Source organism: Canis lupus, chromosome 24 (genome assembly GCF_011100685.1).
Source record: "Canis lupus familiaris isolate Mischka breed German Shepherd chromosome 24, alternate assembly UU_Cfam_GSD_1.0, whole genome shotgun sequence".
Lineage (NCBI taxonomy): Eukaryota > Metazoa > Chordata > Mammalia > Carnivora > Canidae > Canis > Canis lupus.
Genome location: NC_049245.1, coordinates 5,123,401 through 5,151,168, shown reverse-complemented (window position 1 = coordinate 5,151,168; position 27,768 = coordinate 5,123,401). Strand labels below are relative to the sequence as shown.

The 27,768-nt window shown below is 40.5% G+C and overlaps 1 protein-coding gene across 30 annotated transcripts in view; it reads right to left on the bottom strand.

Moving 5' to 3' along the window:
* Positions 1-27,768, bottom strand: part of DZANK1 (double zinc ribbon and ankyrin repeat domains 1) — a 111,061-nt gene that overhangs the window by 77,808 nt on the left and 5,485 nt on the right. For 29 of the 30 annotated variants that reach the window (XM_038571479.1, XM_038571481.1, XM_038571486.1 and 26 more), the window contains exons 4-8: positions 26,755-26,908; positions 20,360-20,474; positions 18,842-18,938; positions 17,747-17,871; positions 6,334-6,419 (exon numbers count right to left, since the gene is read on the bottom strand). In XM_038571479.1, coding sequence (XP_038427407.1) covers positions 6,334-6,419; positions 17,747-17,871; positions 18,842-18,938; positions 20,360-20,474; positions 26,755-26,908 — 577 coding nt within the window. Of the gene's footprint in view, positions 1-6,333; positions 6,420-16,488; positions 16,692-17,746; positions 17,872-18,841; positions 18,939-20,359; positions 20,475-26,754; positions 26,909-27,768 lie in introns of those variants that run through there. The other variant, XM_038571505.1, reaches the window with a different exon arrangement.

The window sequence follows — 27,768 nt, the reverse complement described above, 5'->3', positions numbered from 1 at the left end:
ATACTAATCAGAAGAAAGCAGGGTGGCTATGTTAATAACAGACAAAATAGACCCTGAGCAAAGAGGATCACCAGGGTTAAAGAAGGTTATTGCATAACGATAAAGAGGTCAACTCAGCAAGAGGACATAAGAATTCAAAAGGTTTATACATAATAATATAGCTTAAAAGTACATGAAGCAAAATCCGATAGAAAGTAACGATAAGTTGACAAATTCATTATTATAGTCATAGATTTCTCAATGACTGATCAAGCAATAGACTGAAAAATCAATAAAGATAGAGTATAAACAGTACCATCAACCAACTTAACCTAATTGACATTTACAGAATACTCACTCTAGCAAAATGCACATTCTTTTCAAGTGTACATGGAACATTCACCAATCAAATCATACAATACATACGTACTCTGATCAAAAAAGGAATTAAATTTGAAATAAATACCAAAGGATATAACGAAAATCCCCAAATGTGTGGAAATTTAATACTTTCAAATAACCCAAGGATCAAAAAAGAAACAAGGATAGTTAGAGTTTACTCTGAATTAAAATGAAAACAAAACAGGGGCACCTGGCTGGCTCAGTCAGTAGAGCATTCAGCTCTTGATCTCAGGGTCATGAGTTCAAGCCTCACATTGGGCATGGAATCAACTTAAAAAAATAAAAAAATAAAACTGAAATGAAATGAAAACACAACATGGCAAAGATAGGGGCTAATGCAGAGGGGGAAATGCAGAGTTCTAAATGTCTATATTACAAAGAAGAAAAGCTTCAAATGAATGACTTTATCTTTTTTTTTTAATTTATTTATGTTAAGGCTAATTTTTTTATTTATTTATGATAGTCACAGAGAGAGAGAGAGAGAGAGAGGCAGAGACACAGGCAGAGGGAGAAGCAGGCTCCATGCACCGGGAGCCTGACGTGGGACTCGATCCCGGGTCTCCAGGATCGCGCCCTGGGCCAAAGGCAGGCGCTAAACCACTGCGCCACCCAGGGATCCCTGAATGACTTTATCTTCCACATTAAAGAAATTAGAAAAAGAAGAGCAGGGGTGTATTGGTTTCAGTTCAGGTCCTGATCTCAGGGTCATGAGGTTGAGCCCCGTGTCCAGCTCCACCCTCAGTGAGGAGTCTGCTTCAGATTCTCTCTCCCTCTGCCCCTGGCTCCTGCTCTCTTACTCTATCTCTCAAATAAATAAGTCTTAAAAAAAAAGAAAGAGAAGAGCAAATGAGACTAAAGGTTCACTAAAAAAGAAATAGATAAAGCTAAACAGACTTCTATTAAACAAATTTAATATGTAGTTTATTTTTATTTTTTTTTTAAGATTTTATTTATTTGTTCATGAGAGACAGAGACAGGCAGAGGGAGAAGCAGGCTCCACGCAGGGAGCCCGACATGGGACTCGGCCCTGGGTCTCCAGGATCAGGCCCTGGACTGAAGGCGGCGCTAAACCGCTGAGCCACCCGGGCTGCCCCAATATGTAGTTTAAAATCTTCCTTAAAAGAAAACTCTGGACCCCAGTACCTTCAGTGGTGTACCCTACCAAACACCTAAGGAAAAAATAATACAAATTCTAGACAAACACAGAAAATTAAAGGAGAGAGAATACTTGCCATCTCATTTTGTGAACCCAAAATTACCCTGATACTAAAATCAGACAAAGAAATTATAAGGTGTGAAAACTACAAACCAATATCCCTCATGCATATATATGCAAAAAGTTCTTTATAATTTAGCAAATCAAATTAAACATTATGTAAAATAGATAATACTTCAGGTGAGATTTGTCTCAGGAATGCATGGTTGATTTAAAACTTGAAAATCAGAGGTGCCTGGGTGGCTCAGTCACTTAAATGTCTAACTTCAGCTCAGGTCATGATCTCAGGGTCCTGGAATTGAGCCCTGCATCTGGCTCCATGCTCAGCAGGGAGCCTGCTTGTCCCTCTCCCTCTCGCTCTCCCTTTGCCCCTCACCCAGCTCATGCTCTCTCTGTCCCTCTCTCTCAAATAAATAAACAAAATATTTAAAATAAAATAAAATTTGAAAATCAACCTTTGTAATTTACCACATGAACAAAAAAAGAAAAATCATATGATCACTTTAATAGGCAAAGAAAATACTATAGACAAAATCCAACATCTAGTCCTGATTTAAAAAAAAAACCAAAAACAAAACCTGTCAGCAAGGTCGGAATAGGAGAAAATTTCCTTAATCTGAAAGGTCAACAAAAAATCTAGAGCCAGAGCAGCCCAGGTGGCTCAGAGATTTAGCACCACCTTCCACCCAGAGTGTGATCCTGGAGACCTGGGATCGAGTCCCACGTCAGGCTCCCTGCAAGGAGCCTGCTTCTGCCTCTGCCTGTGTCTCTGCCTCTCTCTCTCTCTCTCTCTGTGTGTCTCTCATGAATAAATAAATAAAATCTTTTTAAAAATCTACAGCCAACATCATATTTAATGTTGAGAAATGGAATGTTTTCTCCCTAGGTTCATGAAAAAGGCAAGAATGTCCATTGTCATCACTTCTATTCTAAATTTACTGGATGTTCTGGCCAAGTCAGTAAGTCAAGAAAAAAAAAAAAGAAAAGAGATCTGTATATATGTTCTAGCTGCAGAGAAGGAAGAATATATGGCTTGCACAGCACCTTAGGGGAGGGAAGAATATATGAATAGGTAATATTTCCATCCAGTTGGCTTTAGGGTCCTGAGGAGTAGAGAAGAATGACATTGGGGAGGTCTGGATGGATCTAAGTTGTGTAGGACTTCCCTGTAGATAAATTACTGATCCCCCACCTACTATTCCCCAGTATGTAATAACTAAGGCATCTAAAGCTTTAGAACTAGTCAGTGCACTTTCCACTCAATACCATTTCTTACCCTCTAATCTTACCTGATCTTTAACAAAGCATTAGTAATTCTAAGGAAAATCTCTATCTTATTGTGCTTTTTCATAACTTTTAAATAAATCAGTTTATACAGGAAGGAAGGGGGGAGGGAAGGAAGAAAAGAAGGAAGGTAGGTCCATATAGAAAATGAAGAAGTAAAATAATTGCCTTTATTTACAGGAGAGGGGTGCAGGGCTAGCTCAGTCAAAAGAGCATTCAACTTTTGATCTCAGGGTTGTGAGTGTAAGCCCCATGTTGGGTGTAGGGGTTAAATAAATAAACTTAAAAAATATATATTTGTAGGTGACCTAACCACCTATATATATAATTCTACAGACTACCAAAAAAGCCAAAAGAATGAGTGAGCCTAGTAAAGTTCCAGGATATAAGAACACTACACAAAAATCCATTATATATTCCAGCAATAAATAATCAGAAATTTACACTTTAAAAGCAATGCCATTTACAACGGCATGAAAAAAATATGAAATACTTTGAAATCAATTTGACAAAGGTGTATAAAACCTGAGCACCGAAAACCACACAACACTGCTGGAAAAATTAAGGAAGATCTATACAAACGAGGAGATACTCCATTTTTCTGGACTGTAAAGACTCAAAATTGTTACTAACATCAACTTTTCTTAATTTAATCTATAAATTAAATGCAATCCAAATCAACACTCTGGCAGACATTTTGCAGCTGTTAAGAAGCTGATTTTGAAACTTAAATTGAGGGACGCCTGGGTGGTTCAGCGGTTGAGCATCTGTCTTCAGCTCAGGGGTTATCCTGGGATCCGGGATCGAGTTCCATATCGGGGGGTCTCGGCAGAGAGTCTGCTTCTCCCTCTGCTTGTGTCTCTGCCTCTCTCTCTATGTCTCTCATGAATAAATAAAGAAATCTTTAAAATAAAATAAACTTAATTTGAAAATGCAAAGTACCAAGAATAGCCAAGATATTTTTGTAAAAAAAAGAAAAAAGTTGGAGATTTGATATTACCTAGTTTCAAGACTTATTATAAAGCTATGGTAATCAAGGCAGTGTGGTAGTAAATAAACATAGACACATCAGTGGATCAGAATACAGAGTCAAGAAACAGATCCATAAAATCCCAAAAGTAATCAATCAGGAAAGGACAATCTTTTCAAAAAGTGGTGCTGGAATAACCTCACACCATAATTAAATATGGATCATAGACCTAAATATAAAAGATAAAACTTCCAGAAGAAAACACAGAAGAAAATCTTGTGAGTGGGATATGTCTTGGGTTTGGGAAAGACTTATTAAATACGTAAAAAAAAAAAAAAAAAAACACTAAGTATAAAAGATACTCAAAACTTTAAATTGGATTTCATCAAAATTTATTTATTTATTTTTCATCAAAATTTAAAAACTTTACCTCTTCAAAAAAATAATAAACTTTCTAAGCAAATAACAAGCCAAGTCTGGGGAAAATATTTGCAAAATATATATTAAAAAAGAACATGTTCAACTCTGTATTTAGGAGATACTGCACTCAATTTTTAAAAAGGGCAAAATGTCTGATCAGGCACTTTTCTGAAGAAGGTATAGGGATGGCAAAAAAGCACTTTTAAAGATGCTCAAAATCATTAGTCACTAGGGAAATGCAAATGAAATCCACAAGCATCATCTCACAAGAATGGACAAGCATAAAAATTAAAGCATTGGTGAAGATATAGAGAAAGTGGGATTCTCATACACTGCTGCTGGGAATATAAAATGGTGCACCTTCTTTGGAAAACAGTTTAGCAATTTCTTAAAAAGTTAAACATACACCTATCATATGACCTAGGCATTTCACTTCAGGTATGTACTTAAGGAAAATGAAACTATATGTGCATATTATGACTTATATACAAACGTTCCTAGCTTTATCTGTAATGGCCCAAAACTGGAAACAACCTAGATGTCCATCAAAAGATGACTAAATAAACAGATTGTGATGTATCATACAAGATACTACTCAGCAATAAAAAGAAATAAACATTTGATACATACAGCAACATGGATGAATCTCAAAATAATCAGGAAAATGAAAGAAGCCTGGCAAAAAAAGAGCACATACTGAATTATTCCATTTATGTGTGGAATCAAATGCAAACTAAGCTATAGTGACAAGAAGCAGATCAATAGTCACATTGGGATAGGGAGGAGCACAAGGGAGGGATTTCAAAAGGGTACAATGCAGGAAACTTTTGGAGGTGATGGACTTGTTCATTTTCTTGGTTATGGTGATAGTTTCAAGGTTACATGCATAGGTCAATTGTACTTTTCTGCAAAATGAAGAATTTATTTTTTTTTAAGATTTTATTTATTTATTTAGAGACACAGAGAGAGAGGGGGGCAGAGACACAAGACAGAGGGAGAAGTAGGCTCCACACAGGGAGCCCGATGTGGGACTCGATCCCGGTCTCCAGGATCACACCCCAGGCTGCAGGCTGTGCCAAACCATTGCGCCACCAGGGCTGCCCCAAAATGAAGAATTTAAATAAATGTTTTTACTTGACACACAATGTTAGATTAGTTTCAGTTGTACAACATAGTGTTTCGACTTCCTTATATGTTATGCTACGCTCACTACAAGTATCTCTATCATCTGTTAACATACAATGTTATTACTACTGACTGGATTCCCTATGCTTTCATTCCTCGGCTTATTCATTCCATAACTGGAAGCCTGTATCTCCCACTCTTCTTCCTGCATTCCCCCCGCCTCCAAACCCCTCTCCTCTGGCAACCATCAGTTTGTTCACTGTATCCACAAGTCTGCTCCTTCTGTTTGTTTATTCATTTGTTTTGTTTTTTAGATTCCACTTATCAGTGAAATCATATGGTATTTGTCTTTCAGTCTGATTTATTTCACTTAGCATAATACCTTCTGGGTTTATCCATGTTGTCACAAATGGCATGGCTTCATCCTTTTTATGGCTGTGTATAATGTTCTATTGTACAAATATACCACATCTTCCCTATCCATTCGTCTATCAATGGACACTTAGGTTGCCTCCATGTCTTGGCTATTATACATAATGCTGTGATATACATAGGGGTTGACTGTATTTTTTAAATAAGTGGTTTTATTGTATGTCAATATACTTTAAAAATTTGTAAAAAATGTAATGAAAACCAGTTGGATGAGCAAACACCTTTCTTTTTTTTTTTTAATTTTTATTTATTTATGATAGTCACATCAGAGAGAGAGAGAGAGAGGCAGAGATACAGGCAGAGGGAGAAGCAGGCTCCATGCACCGGGAGCCCGACGTGGGATTCAATCCCGGGTCTCCAGGATCGTGCCCTGGGCCAAACACAGGCACTAAACCGCTGCACCACCCAGGGATCCCTCAAACACCTTTCTTATGTCTCATCCTTAAATTGTTTTGACAATGTCTCAGTAGGATTTAAGAAATAGTAAAGAAAATGTGATACTTACTTGAGAAAGTCTGTCTTTCTTTGAATTCTCATGATCTCTGTGCTTGTCAAACTCTTCTGGCCAGTTATGTGTGCAAAACTAGGGAACTACAATTAAGGATACATATAAAATGATGGTAAAAGCTATGGTATAGTAAAATTTCATTAAAAATTCATTTTAACATGTTGTCTTACATATCCAGCACTCATCTTTTAAAAACCATGATGACAGAGTCCTAAGTAATGTTTCCTCTAATACCCAACCTTAAAAAAATTAAAATGCTGTCACAATTAGATATGTATATTTCATTAAAAACAAGAGTTTACAAGAAAATATATCTGAATTTACCATCAGACAGACTGGAGTTTAGAATTTAAAAACCTAAGTTGCCCTCCATTTTTCTCAAATATTATACCCCTAAGAAACTCAAATATTTACCTAAAAAAACACATGCAGCAACTGTCTGTTGTTATCCAAAAACATTTAACTCATTTTGATATATTTTTATTTGAGCATTCACTTTATACCAGGCACTGTGTTTGACACAGGGAGGAGGGCAAAGATAAATATTACACAGTTCCTAGCCTTTAGGATTTGAACTGGTGTACACACAAAATGCTGAAACACTGTGGGTTCAGTATAATAATGCATTTGTGTTGAGTCCAATGGGCGCCAAGAGGAAGAAATAATCACATTCATTTGCTCCAGGGGAGAAAGTTTCCCAGGGTGCTAACATCTGAGCTGGGCCTCAGAGAGTAAAGAAAGAGTTGTCAAATGGACACAAGACAATGGCAATCCCAAGCAGAGGAAACCCATTTGCAAAGGCATGATGGTAGGGCAGTGCTTGGTCTATGCAGGGGCTCAGAGGTGTGATATGGTTTAGAGGTCTGAGTAGATGGAAAAGGAACATGGAGGAGAGGGGCTATCATTGAGGGAGGGTCTGACACTGCTAAAATGGCATGATGGGCAGGAGGGAGGGGCAAGATGGCGGAAGAGTAGGGTCTCCAAATCACCTGTCTCCACCAAATTACCTAGAAAACCTTCCAATCATCCTGAAAATCTAGGAATTCGGCCTGAGAATTAAAGAGAGAACACCTGGAATGCAACAGTGAGAAGAGTTCGCGCTTCTATCAAGGTCAGAAGACGGGGAAAAAGAAATAAAGAAACAAAGGCCTCCAAGGGGGAGGGGCCCCGCGAGGAGCCGGGCTGAGGCCGGGGCGAGTGTCCCCAGGACAGGAGAGCCCCGACCCGGAGACGCAGGAGCTGCACCGACCTTCCCGGGCGGAAAGGGGCTCGTAGGGAGGTGGAGCAGGACCCAGGAGGGCGGGGATGCCCTCGGGCTCCCCGGGACAGTAACAGCAACTGCGCGCCCAGGAGAGTGCGCCGAGCTCCCTAAGGGCTGCAGCGCGCACGGCGGGACCCGGCGGGACCCGGAGCAGCTGGAGGGGCTCGGGCGGCGGCTCCGCGGAGGGGGCTGCGCGGCCCCGGGAGCAGCTCGGAGGGGCTCGGGCAGAGGAGGAGGCTCCGTGCGGAGGGGGCTGCGCGGTTCCAGGAGCAGCTCGGAGGGGCTCGGGCGGCGGCTCCGCGGAGGGGGCTGCGCGGCCCCGGGAGCAGCTCGGAGGGGCTCGGGCGGCGGCTCCGCGGAGGGGGCTGCGCGGCCCCGGGAGCAGCTCGGAGGGGCTCGGGCAGAGGAGGAGGCTCCGTGCGGAGGGGGCTGCGCGGTTCCAGGAGCAGCTCGGAGGGGCTCGGGCGGCGGCTCCGCGGAGGGGGCTGCGCGGCCCGGGAGCGCGAATCCACCAGCGCAGGCTCCGGGGCACAGGGCGCCGGGACACAGCCCAGGATCCGGCCTCCCCCGGGACAGGCAGAGGCCGGGAGGGCCCAGGACAGGAGGGCCCAGGACAGCGAAGACGCTCCTGCCCCGAGCTGAGCTGAGCAGATCAGCGGCCCCGCCCCGGAGCCTCCAGGCCCTGCAGACGGAGTTCCTGCCGGAGCTGAATCCAGGGCTGCAGAGCTGGCCCCGCCACTGGGGCTGTTCCTCCTGCGGCCTCACGGGGTAAACAACCCCCACTGAGCCCTGCACCAGGCAGGGGCAGAGCAGCTCCCCCAAGTGCTAACACCTGAAAATCAGCACAACAGGCCCCTCCCCCAGAAGACCAGCTAGACTGACTGACAACTTCCACGGGAAGCCAAGGGACTTAAAGTACACAGAATCAGAAGATACTCCCCCGTGGTTCTTTTTTTTTTTCTGTTTTGTTTTGTTTTGCTTTTTGATTTGTTTCCTTCCCCCACCCCCCTTTTTTTTCTCCTTTCTTTTTCTTTCTCTTCTTCTTCCCTTTTTTTTTCTTTTTCGTTTTTTTTCTTCCTTTTTTTTCTCTTTCTCTTTTCTTTCCTTCTTTCTCTCCTCTCTTTTTCTCCTTTTCCCAATACAACTTGCTTTTGGCCACTCTGCACTGAGCAAAATGACTAGAAGGAAAACCTCACCTCAAAAGAAAGAATCAGAAACAGTCCTCTCTCCCACAGAGTTACAAAATCTGGATTACAATTCAATGTCAGAAAGCCAATTCAGAAGCACTATTATACAGCTACTGGTGGCTCTAGAAAAAAGAATAAAGGACTCAAGAGACTTCATGACTGCAGAATTTAGATCCAATCAGGCAGAAATTAAAAATCAATTGAGATGCAATCCAAACTAGAAGTCCTAACGACGAGGGTTAACGAGGTGGAAGAACGAGTGAGTGACATAGAAGACAAGTTGATAGCAAAGAGGGAAACTGAGGAAAAAAGAGACAATTAAAAGACCATGAAGATAGATTAAGGGAAATAAACGACAGCCTGAGGAAGAAAAACCTACGTTTAATTGGTGTTCCCGAGGGTGCCGAAAGGGACAGAGGGCCAGAATATGTATTTGAACAAATTCTAGCTGAAAACTTTCCTAATCTGGGAAGGGAAACAGGCATTCAGATCCAGGAAATAGAGAGATCCCCCCCTAAAATCAATAAAGACCGTTCAACACCTCGACATTTAATAGTGAAGCTTGCAAATTCCAAAGATAAGGAGAAGATCCTTAAAGCAGCAAGAGACAAGAAATCCCTGACTTTTATGGGGAGGAATATTAGGGTAACAGCAGACCTCTCCACAGAGACCTGGCAGGCCAGAAAGGGCTGGCAGGATATATTCAGGGTCCTAAATGAGAAGAACATGCAACCAAGAATACTTTATCCAGCAAGGCTCTCATTCAAAATGGAAGGAGAGATAAAGAGCTTCCAAGACAGGCAGCAACTAAAAGAATATGTGACCTCCAAACCAGCTCTGCAAGATATTTTAAGGGGGACTCTTAAAATTCCCCTTTAAGAAGAAGTTCAGTGGAACATTCCACAAAAACAAGGACTGAATAGATATCATGATGACACTAAACTCATATCTCTCAATAGTAACTCTGAACGTGAACGGGCTTAATGACCCCATCAAAAGGCACAGGGTTTCAGACTGGATAAAAAAGCAGGACCCATCTATTTGCTGTCTACAAGAGACTCATTTTAGACAGAAGGACACCTACAGCCTGAAAATAAAAGGTTGGAGAACCATTTACCATTCGAATGGTCCTCAAAAGAAAGCAGGGGTAGCCATCCTTATATCAGATAAACTAAAATTTACCCCGAAGACTGTAGTGAGAGATGAAGAGGGACACTATATCATACTTAAAGGATCTATTCAACAAGAGGACTTAACAATCCTCAATATATATGCCCCGAATGTGGGAGCTGCCAAATATATAAATCAATTATTAACCAAAGTGAAGAAATACTTAGATAATAATACACTTATACTTGGTGACTTCAATCTAGCTCTTTCTATACTCGATAGGTCTTCTAAGCACAATATCTCCAAAGAAACGAGAGCTTTAAATGATACACTGGACCAGATGGATTTCACAGATATCTACAGAACTTTACATCCAAACTCAACTGAATACACATTCTTCTCAAGTGCACATGGAACTTTCTCCAGAATAGACCACATATTGGGTCACAAATCGGGTCTGAACCGATACCAAAAGATTGGGATTGTCCCCTGCATATTCTCAGACCATAATTCCTTGAAATTATAACTAAATCACAACAAGAAGTTTGGAAGGACCTCAAACACGTGGAGGTTAAGGACCATCCTGCTAAAAGATGAAAGGGTCAACCGGGAAATTAAGGAAGAATTAAAAAGATTCATGGAAACTAATGAGAATGAAGATACAACCGTTCAAAATCTTTGGCATGCAGCAAAAGCAGTCCTAAGGGGGAAATACATCGCAATACAAGCATCCATTCAAAAACTGGAAAGAACTCAAATACAAAAGCTAACCTTACACATAAAGGAGCTAGAGAAAAAACAGCAAATAGATCCTACACCCAAGAGAAGAAGGGAGTTAATAAAGATTCGAGCAGAACTCAACGAAATCGAGACCAGAAGAACTGTGGAACAGATCAACAGAACCAGGAGTTGGTTCTTTGAAAGAATTAATAAGATAGATAAACCATTAGCCAGCCTTATTAAAAAGAAGAGACAGACTCCAATTAATAAAATCATGAATGAGAAAGGAGAGATCACTACCAACACCAAGGAAATACAAACGATTTTAAAAACATATTATGAACAGCTATACGCCAATAAATTAGGCAATCTAGAAGAAATGGACGCATTCCCGGAAAGCCACAAACTACCAAAACTGGAACAGGAAGAAACAGAAAACCTTAACAGGCCAATAACCAGGGAGGAAATTGAAGCAGTCATCAAAAACCTCCCAAGACACAAGAGTCCAGGGCCAGATGGCTTCCCAGGGGAATTCTATCAAACGTTTAAAGAAGAAACCATACCTATTCTCCTAAAGCTGTTTGGAAAGATAGAAAGAGATGGAGTACTTCCAAATTCGTTCTATGAGGCCAGCATCACCTTAATTCCAAAACCAGACAAAGACCCCACCAAAAAGGAGAATTACAGACCAATATCCCTGATGAACATGGATGCAAAAATTCTCAACAAGATACTGGCCAATAGGATCCAACAGTACATTAAGAAAATTATTCACCATGACCAAGTAGGATTTATCCCTGGGACACAAGACTGGTTCAACACCCGTAAAACAATCAATGTGATTCATCATATCAGCAAGAGAAAAACCAAGAACCATATGATCCTCTCATTAGATGCAGAGAAAGCATTTGACAAAATACAGCATCCATTCCTGATCAAAACTTTTCAGAGTGTAGGGATAGAGGGAACATTCCTCGACATCTTAAAAGCCATCTATGAAAAGCCCACAGCAAATATCATTCTCAATGGGGAAGCACTGGGAGCCTTTCCCCTAAAATCAGGAACAAGACAGGGATGTCCACTCTCACCACTGCTATTCAACATAGTACTGGAAGTCCTAGCCTCAGCAATCAGACAACAAAAAGACATTAAAGGCATTCAAATTGGCAAAGAAGAAGTCAAACTCTCCCTCTTTGCCGATGACATGATACTCTACATAGAAAACCCAAAAGTCTCCACCCCAAGATTGCTAGAACTCATACAGCAATTTGGTAGCGTGGCAGGATACAAAATCAATGCCGAGAAATCAGTGGCATTTCTATACACTAACAATGAGACTGAAGAAAGAGAAATTAAGGAGTCAATCCCATTTACAATTGCACCCAAAAGCATAAGATACCTAGGAATAAACCTAACCAAAGATGTAAAGGATCTATACCCTCAAAACTATAGAACACTTCTGAAAGAATTGAGGAAGACACAAAGAGATGGAAAAATATTCCATGCTCATGGATTGGCAGAATTAATATTGTGAAAATGTCAATGTTACCCAGGGCAATATACACGTTTAATGCAATCCCTATCAAAATACCATGGACTTTCTTCAGAGAGTTAGAACAAATTATCTTAAGATTTGTGTGGAATCAGAAAAGACCCCGAATAGCCAGAGGAATTTTAAAAAAGAAAATCATATCTGGGGGAATCACAATGCCAGATTTCAGGTTGTACTACAAAGCTGTGGTCATCAAGACAGTGTGGTACTGGCACAAAAACAGACACATAGATCAGTGGAACAGAATAGAGAACCCAGAAGTGGACCCTCAACTTTATGGTCAACTAATATTCGATAAAGGAGGAAAGACTATCCATTGGAAGAAAGACAGTCTCTTCAATAAATGGTGCTGGGAAAATTGGACATCCACATGCAGAAGAATGAAACTAGACCACTCTCTTTCACCATACACAAAGATAAACTCAAAATGGATGAAAGATCTAAATGTGAGACAAGATTCCATCAAAATCCTAGAGAAGAACACAGGCAACAAGCTTTTTGAACTCGGCCACAGTAACTTCTTGCAAGATACATCCACGAAGGCAAAAGAAACAAAAGCAAAAATGAACTATTGGGACTTCATCAAGATAAGAAGCTTTTGCACAGCAAAGGATACAGTCAACAAAACTAAAAGACCACCTACAGAATGGGAGAAGATATTTGCAAATTACATATCAGATAAAGGGCTAGTTTCCAAGATTTATAAAGAACTTATTAAACTCAACACCAAAGAAACAAACAATCCAATCATTAAATGGGCAAAAGACATGAAGAGAAATCTCACAGAGGAAGACATAGACATGGCCAACATGCATATGAGAAAGTGCTCTGCATCACTTGCCATCAGGGAAATACAAATCAGAACCACAATGAGATACCACCTCACACCGGTGAGAATGGGGCAAATTAACAAGGCAGGAAACAACAAATGTTGGAGGGGATGCGGAGAAAAGGGAACCCTCTTACACTGTTGGTGGGAATGTGAACTGGTGCAGCCACTCTGGAAAACTGTGTGGAGGTTCCTCAAACAGTTAAAAATAGACCTGCCCTACGACCCAGCAATTGCACTATTGGGGATTTACCCCAAAGATACAGATGCAGTGAAACGCCGGGACACCTGCACCCCGATGTTTATAGCAGCAATGGCCACGATAGCCAAACTGTGGAAGGAGCCTCGGTGTCCATCGAAAGATGAATGGATAAAGAAGATGTGGTTTATGTATACAATGGAATATTACTCAGCTATTAGAAATGACAAATACCCACCATTTGCTTCAACGTGGATGGAACTGGAGGGTATTATGCTGAGTGAAGTAAGTCAGTCGGAGAAGGACAAACATTATATGTTCTCATTCATTTGGGGAATATAAATAATAGTGAAAGGGAATATAAGGGAAGGGAGAAGAAATGTGTGGGAAATATCAGAAAGGGAGACAGAACGTAAAGACTGCTAACTCTGGGAAACGAACTAGGGGTGGTAGAAGGGGAGGAGGGCGGGGGGTGGGAGTGAATGGGTGACGGGCACTGGGGGTTATTCTGTATGTTAGTAAATTGAACACCAATAAAAAATTAAAAAAAAAAGAAAAAAAAAGAAAAGAAAAGGGCAGGCTGAGTTAAGATATTTAAAGACAGAGACAAAAAAAATAAAAAATAAAATAAAGACAGAGACAAAGAAAAAAATAAAATAAAATGGCATGATGTAGGCATTATCTGCTTGACATTTCACAATGACCTCATGAGGTGGGTAATATCCTCATTTATGAAATTTTTTGTAATAGTTTCTTTTGATATAATTTTGAACTTACAAAAAGTTGTAGGGAGAGTACAAATAACTTCAGCATACCCAGCTTGACCAGTTCTTCATGTTAACATTGTGCCCGATGCACTTTCCTTTTCTCTCTCTCTCTGAATCATGTGAGAATGAGCAGCAGTTACAATGCCCTTCTGCCCCCATATACTTCAGTAGGCATGTCCTAAGAACAATCATGTCCTCTTAGACAATGATGCAATTATCGAAACCAGAATAGTTAACGGAGACACAATACTATGATCTAATCCCAGGATCTTTATTCAAGTGTGATTGTTCATGCCAATGATGTTCTTCACACTATATATATTTTTCCTGGTCTAGGATCCAGTCCAATATCACACACGGCCTTTTGTTGTCAAGTCTCTTTTCTTGTCTCCTTTAATCTGGAATTGTTCCTCAATCTGTCTATATCTTTCATGATTTTGACATGTTTGAAGAGTAGCGGGTCATTTAATTTGTAGAATCTCCTTCAATTTGGCTTTATCTGATGTTTCTTTATGACTGGATTCAGTCATGCATTTTGGCACAAGTACCAGAGAAATGATACTGTGTCCATTTCAGTGCCTCATACCAAGAGGCACATATAATCTCCATTTATATGCTAAGGGTGCTAGCATATGCTAATCCCCATTTAAGATGCTAAGGCTCAGAAAGCTGGAGTCACTTGCTTGAGGTCACATCAACAGTATGTGAACTGTGTCAAGCACCCAAGCCTATCTTACCCCAGTAGGGTCCCTGTCCACCACAATACCTGTGGGCTGAGTTTAGGACTTCAGAATTTATGCTGCAGGCAACGGGAACAGTCAGAGGTTTTGAGTTGCTTTTGTGTCAGATCTAACATGGCACAGACCAGATGTCACAAAGTGGTGGTCTACTGGCCAAATCTGGCCAGATATTGAGATTCATTTGGTCCATATATATTAGTCCACACAGTGTATCAAAATTTGATTTAATTGTTAACATTTAAAATTAGGTTATAACACATAAAGATGCAGTTTTCTGGCTTTTCTTGCAAAATCATGAGATGTGGCAACACTGTGCCTGTAGCCTTCTTGTCAATAGTTGGCTGGAGCTGAGGCAAGATAACCTATTCAGCTGACGGACATTCCACATTGCCACAGAACCTCCAACTCTTATGCCCTGAAACTAAAGCCCGGTATCAGCTGTAATTTATCTTCCACCCAGGCTATACCATGCATTTACTCTGCTGCCTCACCTCTGATGGTACCCCCAGGTCAGATGCTTAGTTCAGAGACGTCTTGTATTGCTGGTGGTTATTGACATGCTGTAATATCCACCAGTATCATTAATTCTGATGCTTGCTGAAGTTAAAGTTAAAGCTGATGCTTCAGATGGGATTGAGCAGGAATATTGACAAGAATCTCTTACCAAAAGGAATAAAAAGAGTGGAAGATCAATGTTTTGTGGTCCTTTTCTGATGCCCTTGGTCCTCTGCATTCTAATAAAATTCCCCCAATGTGTCCGCATGTTCCTAGTTTGGGGGGATTCTAAATCTTAGAATCTTTACATATTGTCTTACTCTATCTTTCCTTTTGAAACAACTCTTAAATAACTAGGTGGCTAAGGTAATCCAAATAAGAAAATCACTCTTTTTGGACATGTTACAGATTATTATGGTCACATGAGACTGTTTTCTGAAAATAGTTAGGATTGCAATTTGGTATATACTATTCATTCTTTGAAACGATGTTTTTTTATCTCAAAATCAATACTCTTATATACTACCCTGGCTACCCTGGTGAACACTGCTCATAGTTGAATGATCATTAGTCCATTTGGTAACCAGGGAATTATTCTTCCAGAAGACTGCGAAGGGCAATCTTCTATTGCAGGGTGGTTGTCTTTTTGTTTACTGAGGTTTCCAGGAAGGCCTTACTAGGTCTGGTCCTCTGGCCTGGGCTTTGTGACCCTCCAGGAAATACAGTCAGTAGGAAGACAGAAGTACCCAGGAGGTCACACTGAGTTACACTACAGCACTAGAGGCTGGAAATGAAGAAAAAGATTTGACCTTGGGATGAGGATGGTTGGTCTCTAGGCCAGGGATGCTTAGACTGAGCTGATCACCAAAATCTTGCATGAACTCCATCCCAGGCTTTTGGGATCAGGTTATCTAAAATGATTGCAGGAAGGTTTAGCTAGGAGGGCATATATATATATAAAGTTCCTCTAGATGATTCTGATGTGCAACCAGGTTTGGGAGTCATGCTTTTTTATAATTGATAATAAGTGTGAGCAGCTTTGGGATCACGGGTACAATAAGAAGCAGTTATGGTTGGATAGAAAATGGGATTCCAGGTACCCTCTACTTAGGGCTCAGAATCAGAGCAAGGGCTCCTGGGTTGCCCTTAGATGCCAAAAGTCTAAACTGAATTTTATAAACACTGAAAAATCAGAGTGCTAGAATAATTGTAGTAGGCAACTAGTGTAAGAGAATCTTTGTGCTATATAGTAATTATGTATTGACATGGTTTTTATTTAGATTATAAATCACCTTCATCTTGTCAAATCCAATGGGCAAGTTGCTGTCCTTGTCTAATTTGAATCCTTAGTAACATCTGACCTAGATGTCTACTTCTCCTTGAAACTCTTTCTTCTTTTGGCTTCTATGGCACCATTTCTTCCCCCCTTTGTTTTTCTTCCTACGTCTCAGGCTCTTCCTCGTCTGTTCAACCTCTAAGTCAAGGATTTTGTCTTGCGCCATCTACTCTTCATGTGTACACTGTCAACAAGTAATCTCATTTAGACCCAAGCTTTAAATACCTTCTATATATTGAATATTTCTAAATATATATATCTATGGTCCTGACCTCTTCCCTGAGTTTGAACTTGCACAGAACAGTACTTAAGGCCTCCATCTGGAGGTCTAATGAGTCCTTTCATACCTGCTCCTCCCTAATCTTCCCCATCTCAATTAATAGCACCATCATTTCCAGATGCTCAGGCCAGAACCAGAGTCACCTTTAGCTCCTCCCTGTCCTTTATCCCATCCATCTGATCCTTTGCCCAAACCTGGTGGTTCTTCCTCCAAAACATACCTGGATTCCCACTACCTCCTACCATCACCACTGTTACAATCTTACTACAAGCCACCATCATCTCTCCCAGAGCAAAAACCTTCTAAATGATATTCCCCTTTTATTCCTTTACTGCTTAAACTCTATACTGTGGCCAAAGAGAAAAATTTTAAGTATAAATGATATCATGTTTTACCTTCCAAATAGATTCCCTTTACAATTAGAAGAAAAATCCAAACTCCTTGCAAAAGGCCTCAAGATCCTAGCATCTGTGATTCTCAATCATGCCTGACCATTAAAATCGCTTGGGGGTTAATTTTACTTATTTATTTATTTTAAAGATTTATTTATTTATTTGAGAGAGAAAGAGGAAATGGGCCAGGGGGAGAATTAGAGGGAAAGGGAGAAGTAGGCTTCCTGCTAAACAGGGAGTTCAACACAGGGCTTGAACCCAGGACTCTGAGCAAATACTTAAACAGCTGAGCAACCCAGGCACCTACTATTTTAAAATGTTTGATCGATGACTTACATGTTTCTTATCTGCCTGCCCTCACCCCAATAAAATGTAAGTTCCTGAACACCAGTGACTTCCTTGTCCAACACAGTATTCCCAGCACTGAAACAGTGCCTGGCACATGGTGAAAAGGCTAGGGAACACTGCCTTAAAAGTATTTCATGGGAAGATTAAGAATATAGGAAGTATTCAATACTGTAAAGATTTTCTTTAGAAGTTACCTGAGACTGCCAGGTGGGTGGTCTAGAACCTGATTCTTCATGGTAAGGTGGGATTTCCACTGGACTCTCTGAGAAGCGAAGATCTTTCCACGTTTTAGAGTCAGTTCTTTCGCCTACCTCAAAGTCTACAATTATTTAAAAAAAAATCATTCTGTGAACGTCTGTAATTACACATGTAATCATGCAAATGTCTTCAGAGTTGGAAACCTTTTCAGGGACCACTGTCTTCACATCTTTAATTAGATGTAGCAACTATATGAAGAAGCCCCCATTCAGTGAACTAGCACTGGGAAAGAAAAAATTAGCACAGACTGAGAAAATAAAAATCTGTCCTGCTACATTCTACAACACTCCACATCAGGTTGAGAAAATAGATAAATCCAATTGCAAGGTGAGCAGGAAACATGATTTCTCCCAAGGACACATTATAGCCGTAAAATGTCGTAACAGCCCCACTTGAGCGGCTATTGTTTCTTACTTGCTAAGAAACCTGTTCTCTAAAACCAGGTTATCAGAAACTTTGCTGATTGAAATCATATCAGCAAGAATGAAACATCCAACTCTTGCCTGGAGGACATGTCACTTTGACACAGAGGAGCAGTTTCAATTTCTAACCCTGGTGCACAAGCATTAGAAAATGGTCTCTGAACATAACATTCCACTTTTATTTTTGTAGTTTCCAAGATAAACAAAACCCTAGATCCCTTTACACTCCATACTCGATGGTGCCACTTCACACGCAGGCCTGCTTTGCTTCCAGTTGGTCAAAACTGTCTTTCATTTAAATTTCACCCAAACTCCACCCGTCCCCCAAATCCTATGACCTTGTCTTTTCCTTTGTTTGGTGTGACGCCCAGTTCCTCTGCAGTGTGGTCTCCCTCACTGCAATGACTCAACAAATCTCACTTTGTTTGACTCCTTGATTATCCCTCTTGATTTAAGCTGTTAGCAAGGACAGCACCAAGACTCAAATTATAACTTACTCTTCTATTCCAGTGTTTTTTATTCCAGCCCTTCTGCAGACAAGAACATGAGCAGTAAAACCATTTGGTGGTTTAGAATACTAAACCTTATCTTCATCCTGCGATGTCATACCTGCAGACTTTCTAAGGTTAACATTCCAATCCTGTTTATTTTCAGCATTCTTATATTTCTTCCATAGTTTTGATCCAACAAATCCATTTTTTAATTCCTAGGAATGAAAAGATTGCATGTCAATCACTTGATTACACCCATTGGCAATGTTAAAATGAAAAGTTGCAAGGTAGAGACAATGTCAAAGGGTACACATCTTACTTGAAAGGGTTAACAGTAGTTTTTACAAAATGACCTCTGTTGCATTTTACTCTGGAAACACACAACTTTGTACCTGGGCTGCTTGGGTGACAACATGTCTGGTTGGAAGGCTCCACCAGTCAAGTAGCCAAGACCAGCAGCAGGCAGCAGGACATGAAGGCAGAACATTACAATAATGGGAGTCTAGGGAATAACAAAGGGAGCAGCAGATCCAGGAGGCAAATAAAGGGTGGGATCAGACCAAGATATGACTTAAGTACACTGCCTGCACATACATAGTCCTTATACTCTTTTCCAGGGACTCTCTCCCCCCATAGACTCAGGCCCTTATGCCTAATTCAAGCCTGAGCACCTGCTGATGCATGTAGGCTTAGCCTCTGTTGTATGCCCCTGCCCATGGCAGATCCCTACCCTGATCATACTTGAGCCCCACACCATGCCTGCACCCCACTGCTCTGATCTCACAGCCACCTCTCTGGGCTCTGGTCCATCCTTGGGCTGAAAGGATCCCCTCATATACTGCTGATTATCCCCATCAAGACCTCCATGACTGCCACTTTTTTGGTTGATTGCCTTACCATGAAGCTATCCTGTTCTCTAGCCCTTGGATCTATTTCACTGATGGCCACAGCCCAGGGACTGAAGTTTCAAACATCCTTGTAGAAAAGTCCAGTTCACCCTCCGGAGAGGCAAGGCTTTGAGCTTTTCAGGGATAAATATTTCAGCATAATAGACGGCTATGGTCACAGAGGGTCACTAGTCACTACTAGTCACTGCTCTTCCCATCCCACCTCTATGCAAGGCAGTAAGTATGGCAAACATGCTCTCTGCCACCTTGGAACTTACACTGCATGGGGAAGATAGATGATGAGCAAAGTAATCACATAGTGAAAACACTATATAAAAGTGGAAGTCCTGGATGCTAGGGGAGTAGTGATAGAACACAGCATACATAGTAGTTTGGCTGGAGTAGTATACAGGGGAGTCAGAGCAAGAGAGGATGACTGAGACAGAAACTGATCACTTGGGATGTCAGGCGAATGGTTTCCACTTCTTCAGTAGGTAAACATGAGTCACTGAAGACACTGGAGCATGGGCCATGATGCTGGGCAGGAATTTCTAATGGGCAGGATGGAACCTGTGTAGGATGGACTGACCAAACAGATGGGAAATCACTTTGCAATAGTTGCTACTGACCTCAATTATAAGGACCTGTGAGTACAGGTTCTCTTTCTCCCAAGAGAAAATGGGATCACTAAGAAAGAAGGAACCAAGAATGTGGTGACTATCTGAAAGTGTTACAGTTTCATTACGTACCTGCTTTGAAGAATCTTTGAGACCATTTTCAACATGGTTGTCAGAAGAGACTGTATTTGGCGGTTCGCAGCCCACCTGAAACACCTTCGTTACAATGCCACTCTGTCTGCAGTCCCTGAAAATTATTCAAAATGGAAAAAGTCTCTGTGTTACATAAAGCTTCAAAGAAAAGAAAGCTAGCAATTCAGATAGCTCTATAAAGTTCCTTGGTCTTGCTACTAAGGTTATTGTAATTTAAGTTGGAGAAATCGGAGAAATCGAAATAGAACTTCTAAAGTCTTTCCTTACCTTATTCTCATTTAGATTATATATTGCCAACAAAGCACTCTGAAGCATACTGGCTTCAAAAACAAATCTGTGGGTTAACCACGCTCAGCTGGGCAGCTCTTATTTGCCATCTCTCACATGGTCAAATGTCAGCTGGACTGGAGTCAGCTGAAACATTAACTCAGCTGCATGTCTAAAATGTTTGCTTCCCTCATATTTAGAACCTGGGCTGGGATGACTGGAACAGCTGGAGACTCGCAACTCATCTTTCTCAGTCTGTTTGTCCACCTGTCTGTGTTTCTTTCTCCCTCCCTCTTCCTGTGGTGAGCTTGGGCTTCCTCACAGAATGGAAGGCTCAGGGAAATCAGACTTCCTACATGATGGCTGGTTTCCCCCAGGTTTGTGTTCCAAGAGATGAGAGCAGAGACTACAATACTTCTTTTGATCTAGCTTTAGTATCATTCCTGAAGCATTTTATTGGTCAAAAGGAAGTCATAGGGCCAGTCCAGGTTCAAGCAGAGGGGCTGCACTGGTAGGCATGGTTTATTGCAGAACCATTTTTGGAGATTATATGTCCCACTCACAAGATTTCATACTTTAAATCTTTAAACTAATCTTTAAACTTTTTAATCTTTAAATACTTTAAACTACTCTAAAACAAAAAAATACCTATATACCATCCCATGTGAGTCAAGAGAATTTTCATTACCCCAGCTAAAGGTAGCATCTGTTCTGGCAGGGTTAACTATTTTTTTAAGATTATTTATTTATTTATTCAGAGAGAGAGAGAGAATGAGGCAGAGACACAGACAGAGGGAGAAGCAGGCACCACGCAGAGAGCCTGACACGGGACTCGATCCAGGGTCTCCAGGATCATGCCCTAGGCTGCAGGCGGCGCTAAACTGCTGCGCCACCGGGGCTGCCCAGATTTTAACTATTATTCCTTACATACTAACATTTTTTCAATTTATCCATAACATTTCACAATTCATCTTGTTCCTGTCTGATACAAGAGAAGTTCCGTGAGAAAGCAATGTAGAAGTACCCATCGCTAAAAACCGGTGGTTATTGCATTTCAGTACCAGCAGCTTACCTATATTCTCAATTTTTCAAAACAGCTTTATTGAGGTATAATTTACATAAGATTCAGCTATTTTAAGTATATAGTTTGAGGATATTCAGTAAATTTACACAATAGTGTGACTATCACCATTATCTAGTTTTAGAACATTTCCATCACCCCAAAAAATTCCCTGGTGCCTGTTTGATGTCACTCCTTGCTACCAACTCCTACTGTAGGCAGCCACTGATCTGCTTCCTGTCTCTATAGTTTTACCTTTTCTAGACATTTAAAATAAATTTAACAATACAAATATAACCTAACAGGTCTGGCTTCTTTTATTTATTTTTTTCTGACGTTCATCTATGTAGTTGCATGTATCAGTGGTTTATTTTTATTAGTGAGTGGTATTCCATTTTATGAATGCATCACAGTTTGTATATCCAGCCCAGTTGATGGTCATTTGGATTTTTTCCAGTTGGGGGTTGTTACGAATAATGCCCCTATGAACATTCACATATAAGTCTCTTTAGTGTTAGCCCTGATAGTTGGGTTTTCTCTTTTTTGTAATACAAGTGCCTGACTTAAGCTCTGATTGCCAAGGTATCCACTTCAAAGAGGGATCCACTTCAAAGACAGCTGTCTTGAATAACTGCACTGCCAGCCACACCACTTGATAAAGAATCAGGCTATTACCACTCCCAACACCCACCCCCCATCCTGAGGCTCCACTTACACAGGTATAGTTTTTAAAATACAGGCATACCCTTTGTGTTGGGTCACACAACAGCAACCTGTTAGCCCCTTTGTTAAGAATTTGAATGACAACAAACAACAAACATAACAGCTACTACCTCTGATCTTCACAATGACTGTCAACTAAATTTTATTAATCTCATTTAATGAATAAGGAAACTGAGAATCAGAACTTATTCCAATTAATAAGTTCCTTTTATTCAAAGAGGAGCAAGAGAACTGGGATTAAAGTCCAGATCTGAAGGCAATGAACTCCATCCTCTGTCCCACACTCGAAACTACCCCTCTCAAAGCAGTGCTCTTCTTGCTTCTGTTGATGCTCATGGAGGTGACATCTGGATCTCTTCTCCACATACTACATACTGCTTGGGGCTGCAGATGGATGCCCACGAGATGCCCTGGTAACCTGCCAATCAATTTACTGCATTAACCATTATTGTAAAACTGTAAAGTCCCTCACTGAAGAAAAATGATTGTTCTCAGGGGACTCTGACTCCCCCAACTACCTATCTTCAATTTGAGACAACTTTTACCTCAGCCCAGCTCAATCTATCTTGACACATAAAGTAATTGACAAATAAGGGAGAACCACACAAGTTCATTATCAAAACACTATGATATCAAAGATAGGAAGTTCCTGACCATGAAGGTGGCTTTTAAAGAAGCAAGACAGATGTCAGAAAGTTTACAGACCCTGGACTAGACCATCAATATGGACCATCAAAACCCAACACCTGGGGTGGCTGAGGGGCTCAGTTGGTTAAGCATTCAATTTCTTTTTTAAAGATTTTATTTATTTATTCATGAGAGACACAGAGAGAGGCAGAGACACAGGCAGAGGGAGAAGCAGGCTCCATGCAGGGAGCTCGACGCGGGACTCGATCATAGGATCACACCCTGGGCCGAAAGCGGTGCTAAACCGCTGAGCCACCCAGGCTGCCCAAGTATCCAATTCTTAATCTCATTTTAGGTCTTGACCTCAGGGTTGTGAGTTCAAGCCCCGCACTAAGCTTAAACAAAACAATCCTGACACCCATCCTGACTTGCTGAAATGTTCCTGAGATCCCAGCCCCTCCCGTTCATCCATGTTCTCTACTGACCATGCTCTGATGAGAAAATTCATGTACATACATTTGGACACATGAAAGCACACATACGACAGTGTCCTTTCTTTCATTACAGAATATCATATTTTAATAAAAATAAATTTCAAAAAAGTGGCAATGGTCAAATCTCTTTAAATGGACACATCCTTTTTTTTTTTTTTTTTTTTCCCCATTAATGTGTCAGCTGCCACCCTTGCTTGCATACTGGAATCATCAGGAAACTTTAAAAATACTGATGCCTGGGTCTCATCCCAAGATATTGTTATTTAGTTGGTCTGGAATGTGTGACCTGAGCATGGAGATTCTACAAAGCTCCCTGGGTGAATCTGATAGGAACCCGTGGTAGATTGGTACAATAGTAGTCTCTGGTGCCCCTGTGCCCCTGCTGAATCCCCTCACACATTGACTTGGGTGTTGCCCAGTGACTTGCTTTGGCCAGTGAAACATTAACAAATATGATACAAGCAGAGACTGGAAGTTTTTCCAGTCCAGTTTTTCTGTGCATTCGAGCTTGCCCTTTCTCTTACAGCTTTTGGAACTGAATGAAAAAACTCCAGTTACCCAGCTGGAGTCCCAAGGTTCAGCCAACTGCCAGCACCAATCACCAGAAATGTGATTCAAGCTTTCTTAGTCTCAAAGTGAGCCAAAACATGACTGCAGTCAGGTCAGGGACCTCGGGAAAGATCAGCAGAACAAGAACCTGGCTGAATACATACAAAATGCTGATCCACAGAATAACGAGCAAATAAATGTTCTTTTTAAGACACTGTCAGGGTGGTTTGTTATATAGCAATAGCCAACTGATTCAGCAGCCAACGTTGAGAAACACTGGTTACATGATAATTTTGGAGATTCTTTATTATTTATGTTTATTTATCACAAGGGCAAAGCTCACTGTTAAGTTCTGGAAGCTACAAAAATTATTAACATAAACACTACTACCAACCATGATTGAATCACCAGAGGCAATGAATGCTAAAATTTGGGTTTGTTTTCAAATGACTTAATCGTGAGATCCAAACCAGATAGAAAGCTTATAGTAGAGAAGAATTACATATCAGTACCTTTTGGAAACTGAGCTAGGAGAGAAAGAGACTGGGGGTGCCCCCCAACCTGACTTCTTCATAACAAAGACATCCATAGGGTCCCTGGCAGAGGGCTCAGGGAAGGAGGAGCCAGCTCGCTCCATGCAGTGAGCACTCCTTGCCCACCATTCACTCACTCCTGGCCAGCTCTGGTCATTACTCTTCTCCAGGTCTGTCCTGACACATTTTTAAACAGTATCAAAATACAACAGTATTTTGGTTGTTGGTGGCTGGGTGGCCACTGGGTGGCTCAGTGATTGAGCATCTGCCTTTGGCTCAGGTTGTGATCCTGGAGTCCTGGGATCGAGTCCTGCATGGGGCTCCCCGCAGGGAGCCTGCCTCTCCCTCTGCCTATGTTTCTGGCTCTTTCTCTGTGTCTCTCATGAATAAATAAAATTTAAAAACAAAAAACCCAAAATACTATAGTGCACTCTTATATCCTAACTTGTTTCCAGTTATAGCATAAATATTTTCCTGCATCCCTCAAAACTTCACAAACATAATCTTTCCTCTTAACCTGTTAGTGGCCTTTAATTGTTAACACTCTCATTTCAAATCCTTTTCCTCTCCTTAAGAAATTAATTGCCTTAAATGCCTAGAAAGAGGTTTGAATGCAGCAGTATAATTTCCATAAAGAAAATTTATTGCATTTAAATACGTTTTTTTAAAGATTTTATTTATTCATGAGAGACACACAGAGAGAGGCAGAGACACAGGAGAGGGAGAAGCACCCTCCCCACAGGGAGCCCGATGTAGGACTCAATCCTGGACCTCCGGGATCATGCCCTGAGCCAAAGGCAGACGCTCAACCACTGAGCCAACCCAGACATCCCTAAATACATTTATCACAAATGTATACAACCACAAATATTTCTGTCTTGAAGACTCAAAAACACTTTTGTATAAATACTTTCCCTGAGCTGAGTACACTTGAAATACTAACAGTGTTTTCAGAACAGACACTAAGTGGTCACAGAGCAAGATGGTGAGAGGCATAAAGAATGACCTTATTTTAGACTCTTATGAAAGCTAAATTATATCCTCTGAATTACACAGTAATTATTGCTTCAACTTACTACTTCCTGCAACTTATAAAAGGGCCTACCTTACAGCATTAGGCACCAGAGTATTTTGCTGGTTAATTTTTAATAATTTAGGTGACTTTATTTTGACAGAAATGGTTTGTCAAGTAAAAAAAAAAAAAGGCATTTTTCCAATCTGTAATAAGGGATAGTAATGTGAATGAGGGGTTTGTTTTGTTTCATTTCATTATTATCTTATTCTTTTTAAAAATTTTCAAATGCCAAAGCAGGCATCTGTGCAGGCAATTTGTTTTCCTCAAAAGCCATGCAGTAGCTCAACCACCAGGAGGAGCCTAGAGAGGTTTTTTTTGTTTTTGTTTTTGTTTTTTCTTTCTTTCTTTTTTTTTAAATATCTGCCCAAAGCAAAGTATTGGTTTGGGGCTTAAAAGTGTTCCCAAAAATGTGACTAAACCTGTCCTGCTGTGCAGAATAATTCCTCTATCACAGATACATAGACTTGCAAAGCTTTTTTTTTTCCTCTCTACAATACACAGTTGGCCAAATTAACTGTTGTTTCTATATTTGAAAATTGGAGAAAATCATTGAGTAGGAAAGAAAGAACCAAAAAAATGAATAAAGGAGCTAATGTCCAACAAATTAAAATGACAGTAGCCCTGAAGGCCAATTAAGTCAATACAAAATAAAATAGAGAATGAAGGTGGTGGTTGTAGGCCATGTCTTGTGGAATAAAAGAACCATCCACTAAAAACAGGATTTTCTTCATAGCTAGGTGAATCACTTTAAAGGTCAAACCCTGAAAAGGCTCTCCCTTCCCAAAATCCCAATGTAGAATTCAAAAGAAAAACAGTGTTAACATACAGAACACCTCATCAAGCTATACTCTCGTGATTTGTGCACTTTATGGTATACCCCAGTAAAAGACAAAACACAAAAGTTATAGGTATATATTGAAATTAAAATAACTTTTCCTTCACTGCCCTTCTAATACAGCACTTGTTCTCACGTGAATAAATAAATAAAATTAAAATGTAATGTCATTATATTACCAATTATTTTCATCACCATGCTCTTAACTTACTTAGAGACTGCGACAGCTTTAATTTGTATTTTTCCATCAGGCAGAGTAATAGGCTTCGTATACTTAAATGTATTATTTTCACCATAACCAATCTTCTTTAGAAATTCAGGTTTGCTGCCATCCAGGGTATAATATATCTTGACATCTGGGGTGTCTGAAAAACCCAAAACAAGATAACTGTAATTAACAGTAAAGTAGCAAAGTCTCTGAATAATGCCTGTGGGTCAGTTAATTAATGAGATTTGTTAAATATTATAGGAATGAGTAACAATAACTAGCAATAAGTGAGTTCTTTCTCTGTGCCAGGCACTATACCTTATATGAATTAGCTCATGGCATGTGTACAACCCTATGTGACAGGTTCCATTTTAGAACTCTTCATAGATGAGGAAGCTGAGTCCCCAAGAGATTTAAGGTTTGTTTAATAACAGCAGAGTGTGGTTTCACTTTGGCTATGGCCTATGCTCCATTCACTTTGGCTATGGCCTGCTTCTCCCTCTGCCTGTGTCTCTGTCTCTCTTTGTGTCTCTCATGAATAAATAAATAAAATCTTTAAAAATATACATTTATATCCATTCAAGCATGCATATATTCTTATTTTCCCCTCTCTTTTATGTTATTTTTTAAAAATATTTTATGTGGGGCAGGCTCCATGCAGGGAGCCTGATCTGGGACTCAATCCCAGGACTCCAGGATGGATCACGCCCTGGGCAGAAGGCAGGCGCCCAACCACTGAGCCACCCAGGGATCCCCTTCCCTCTCTTTTAATACAAATGGTGACATACCACACCCTGTTCCACACACTTTTTTTCATTGAACAATATTACCTTGGATAGTGTCCTATACTGGTATACAGAGTGTCCTCACTCTTTGTTATGACTGTATTCTGTCCTTATACAGATGAACCAATATTTAACCAATCCCCTACAGATACATAGTTAGGTTCTTTTTCTTTTTCTTTCTTTTTTCTTTTGCCATCACAAGTACTGCAATGAATATCTTTGCATAAAGTTC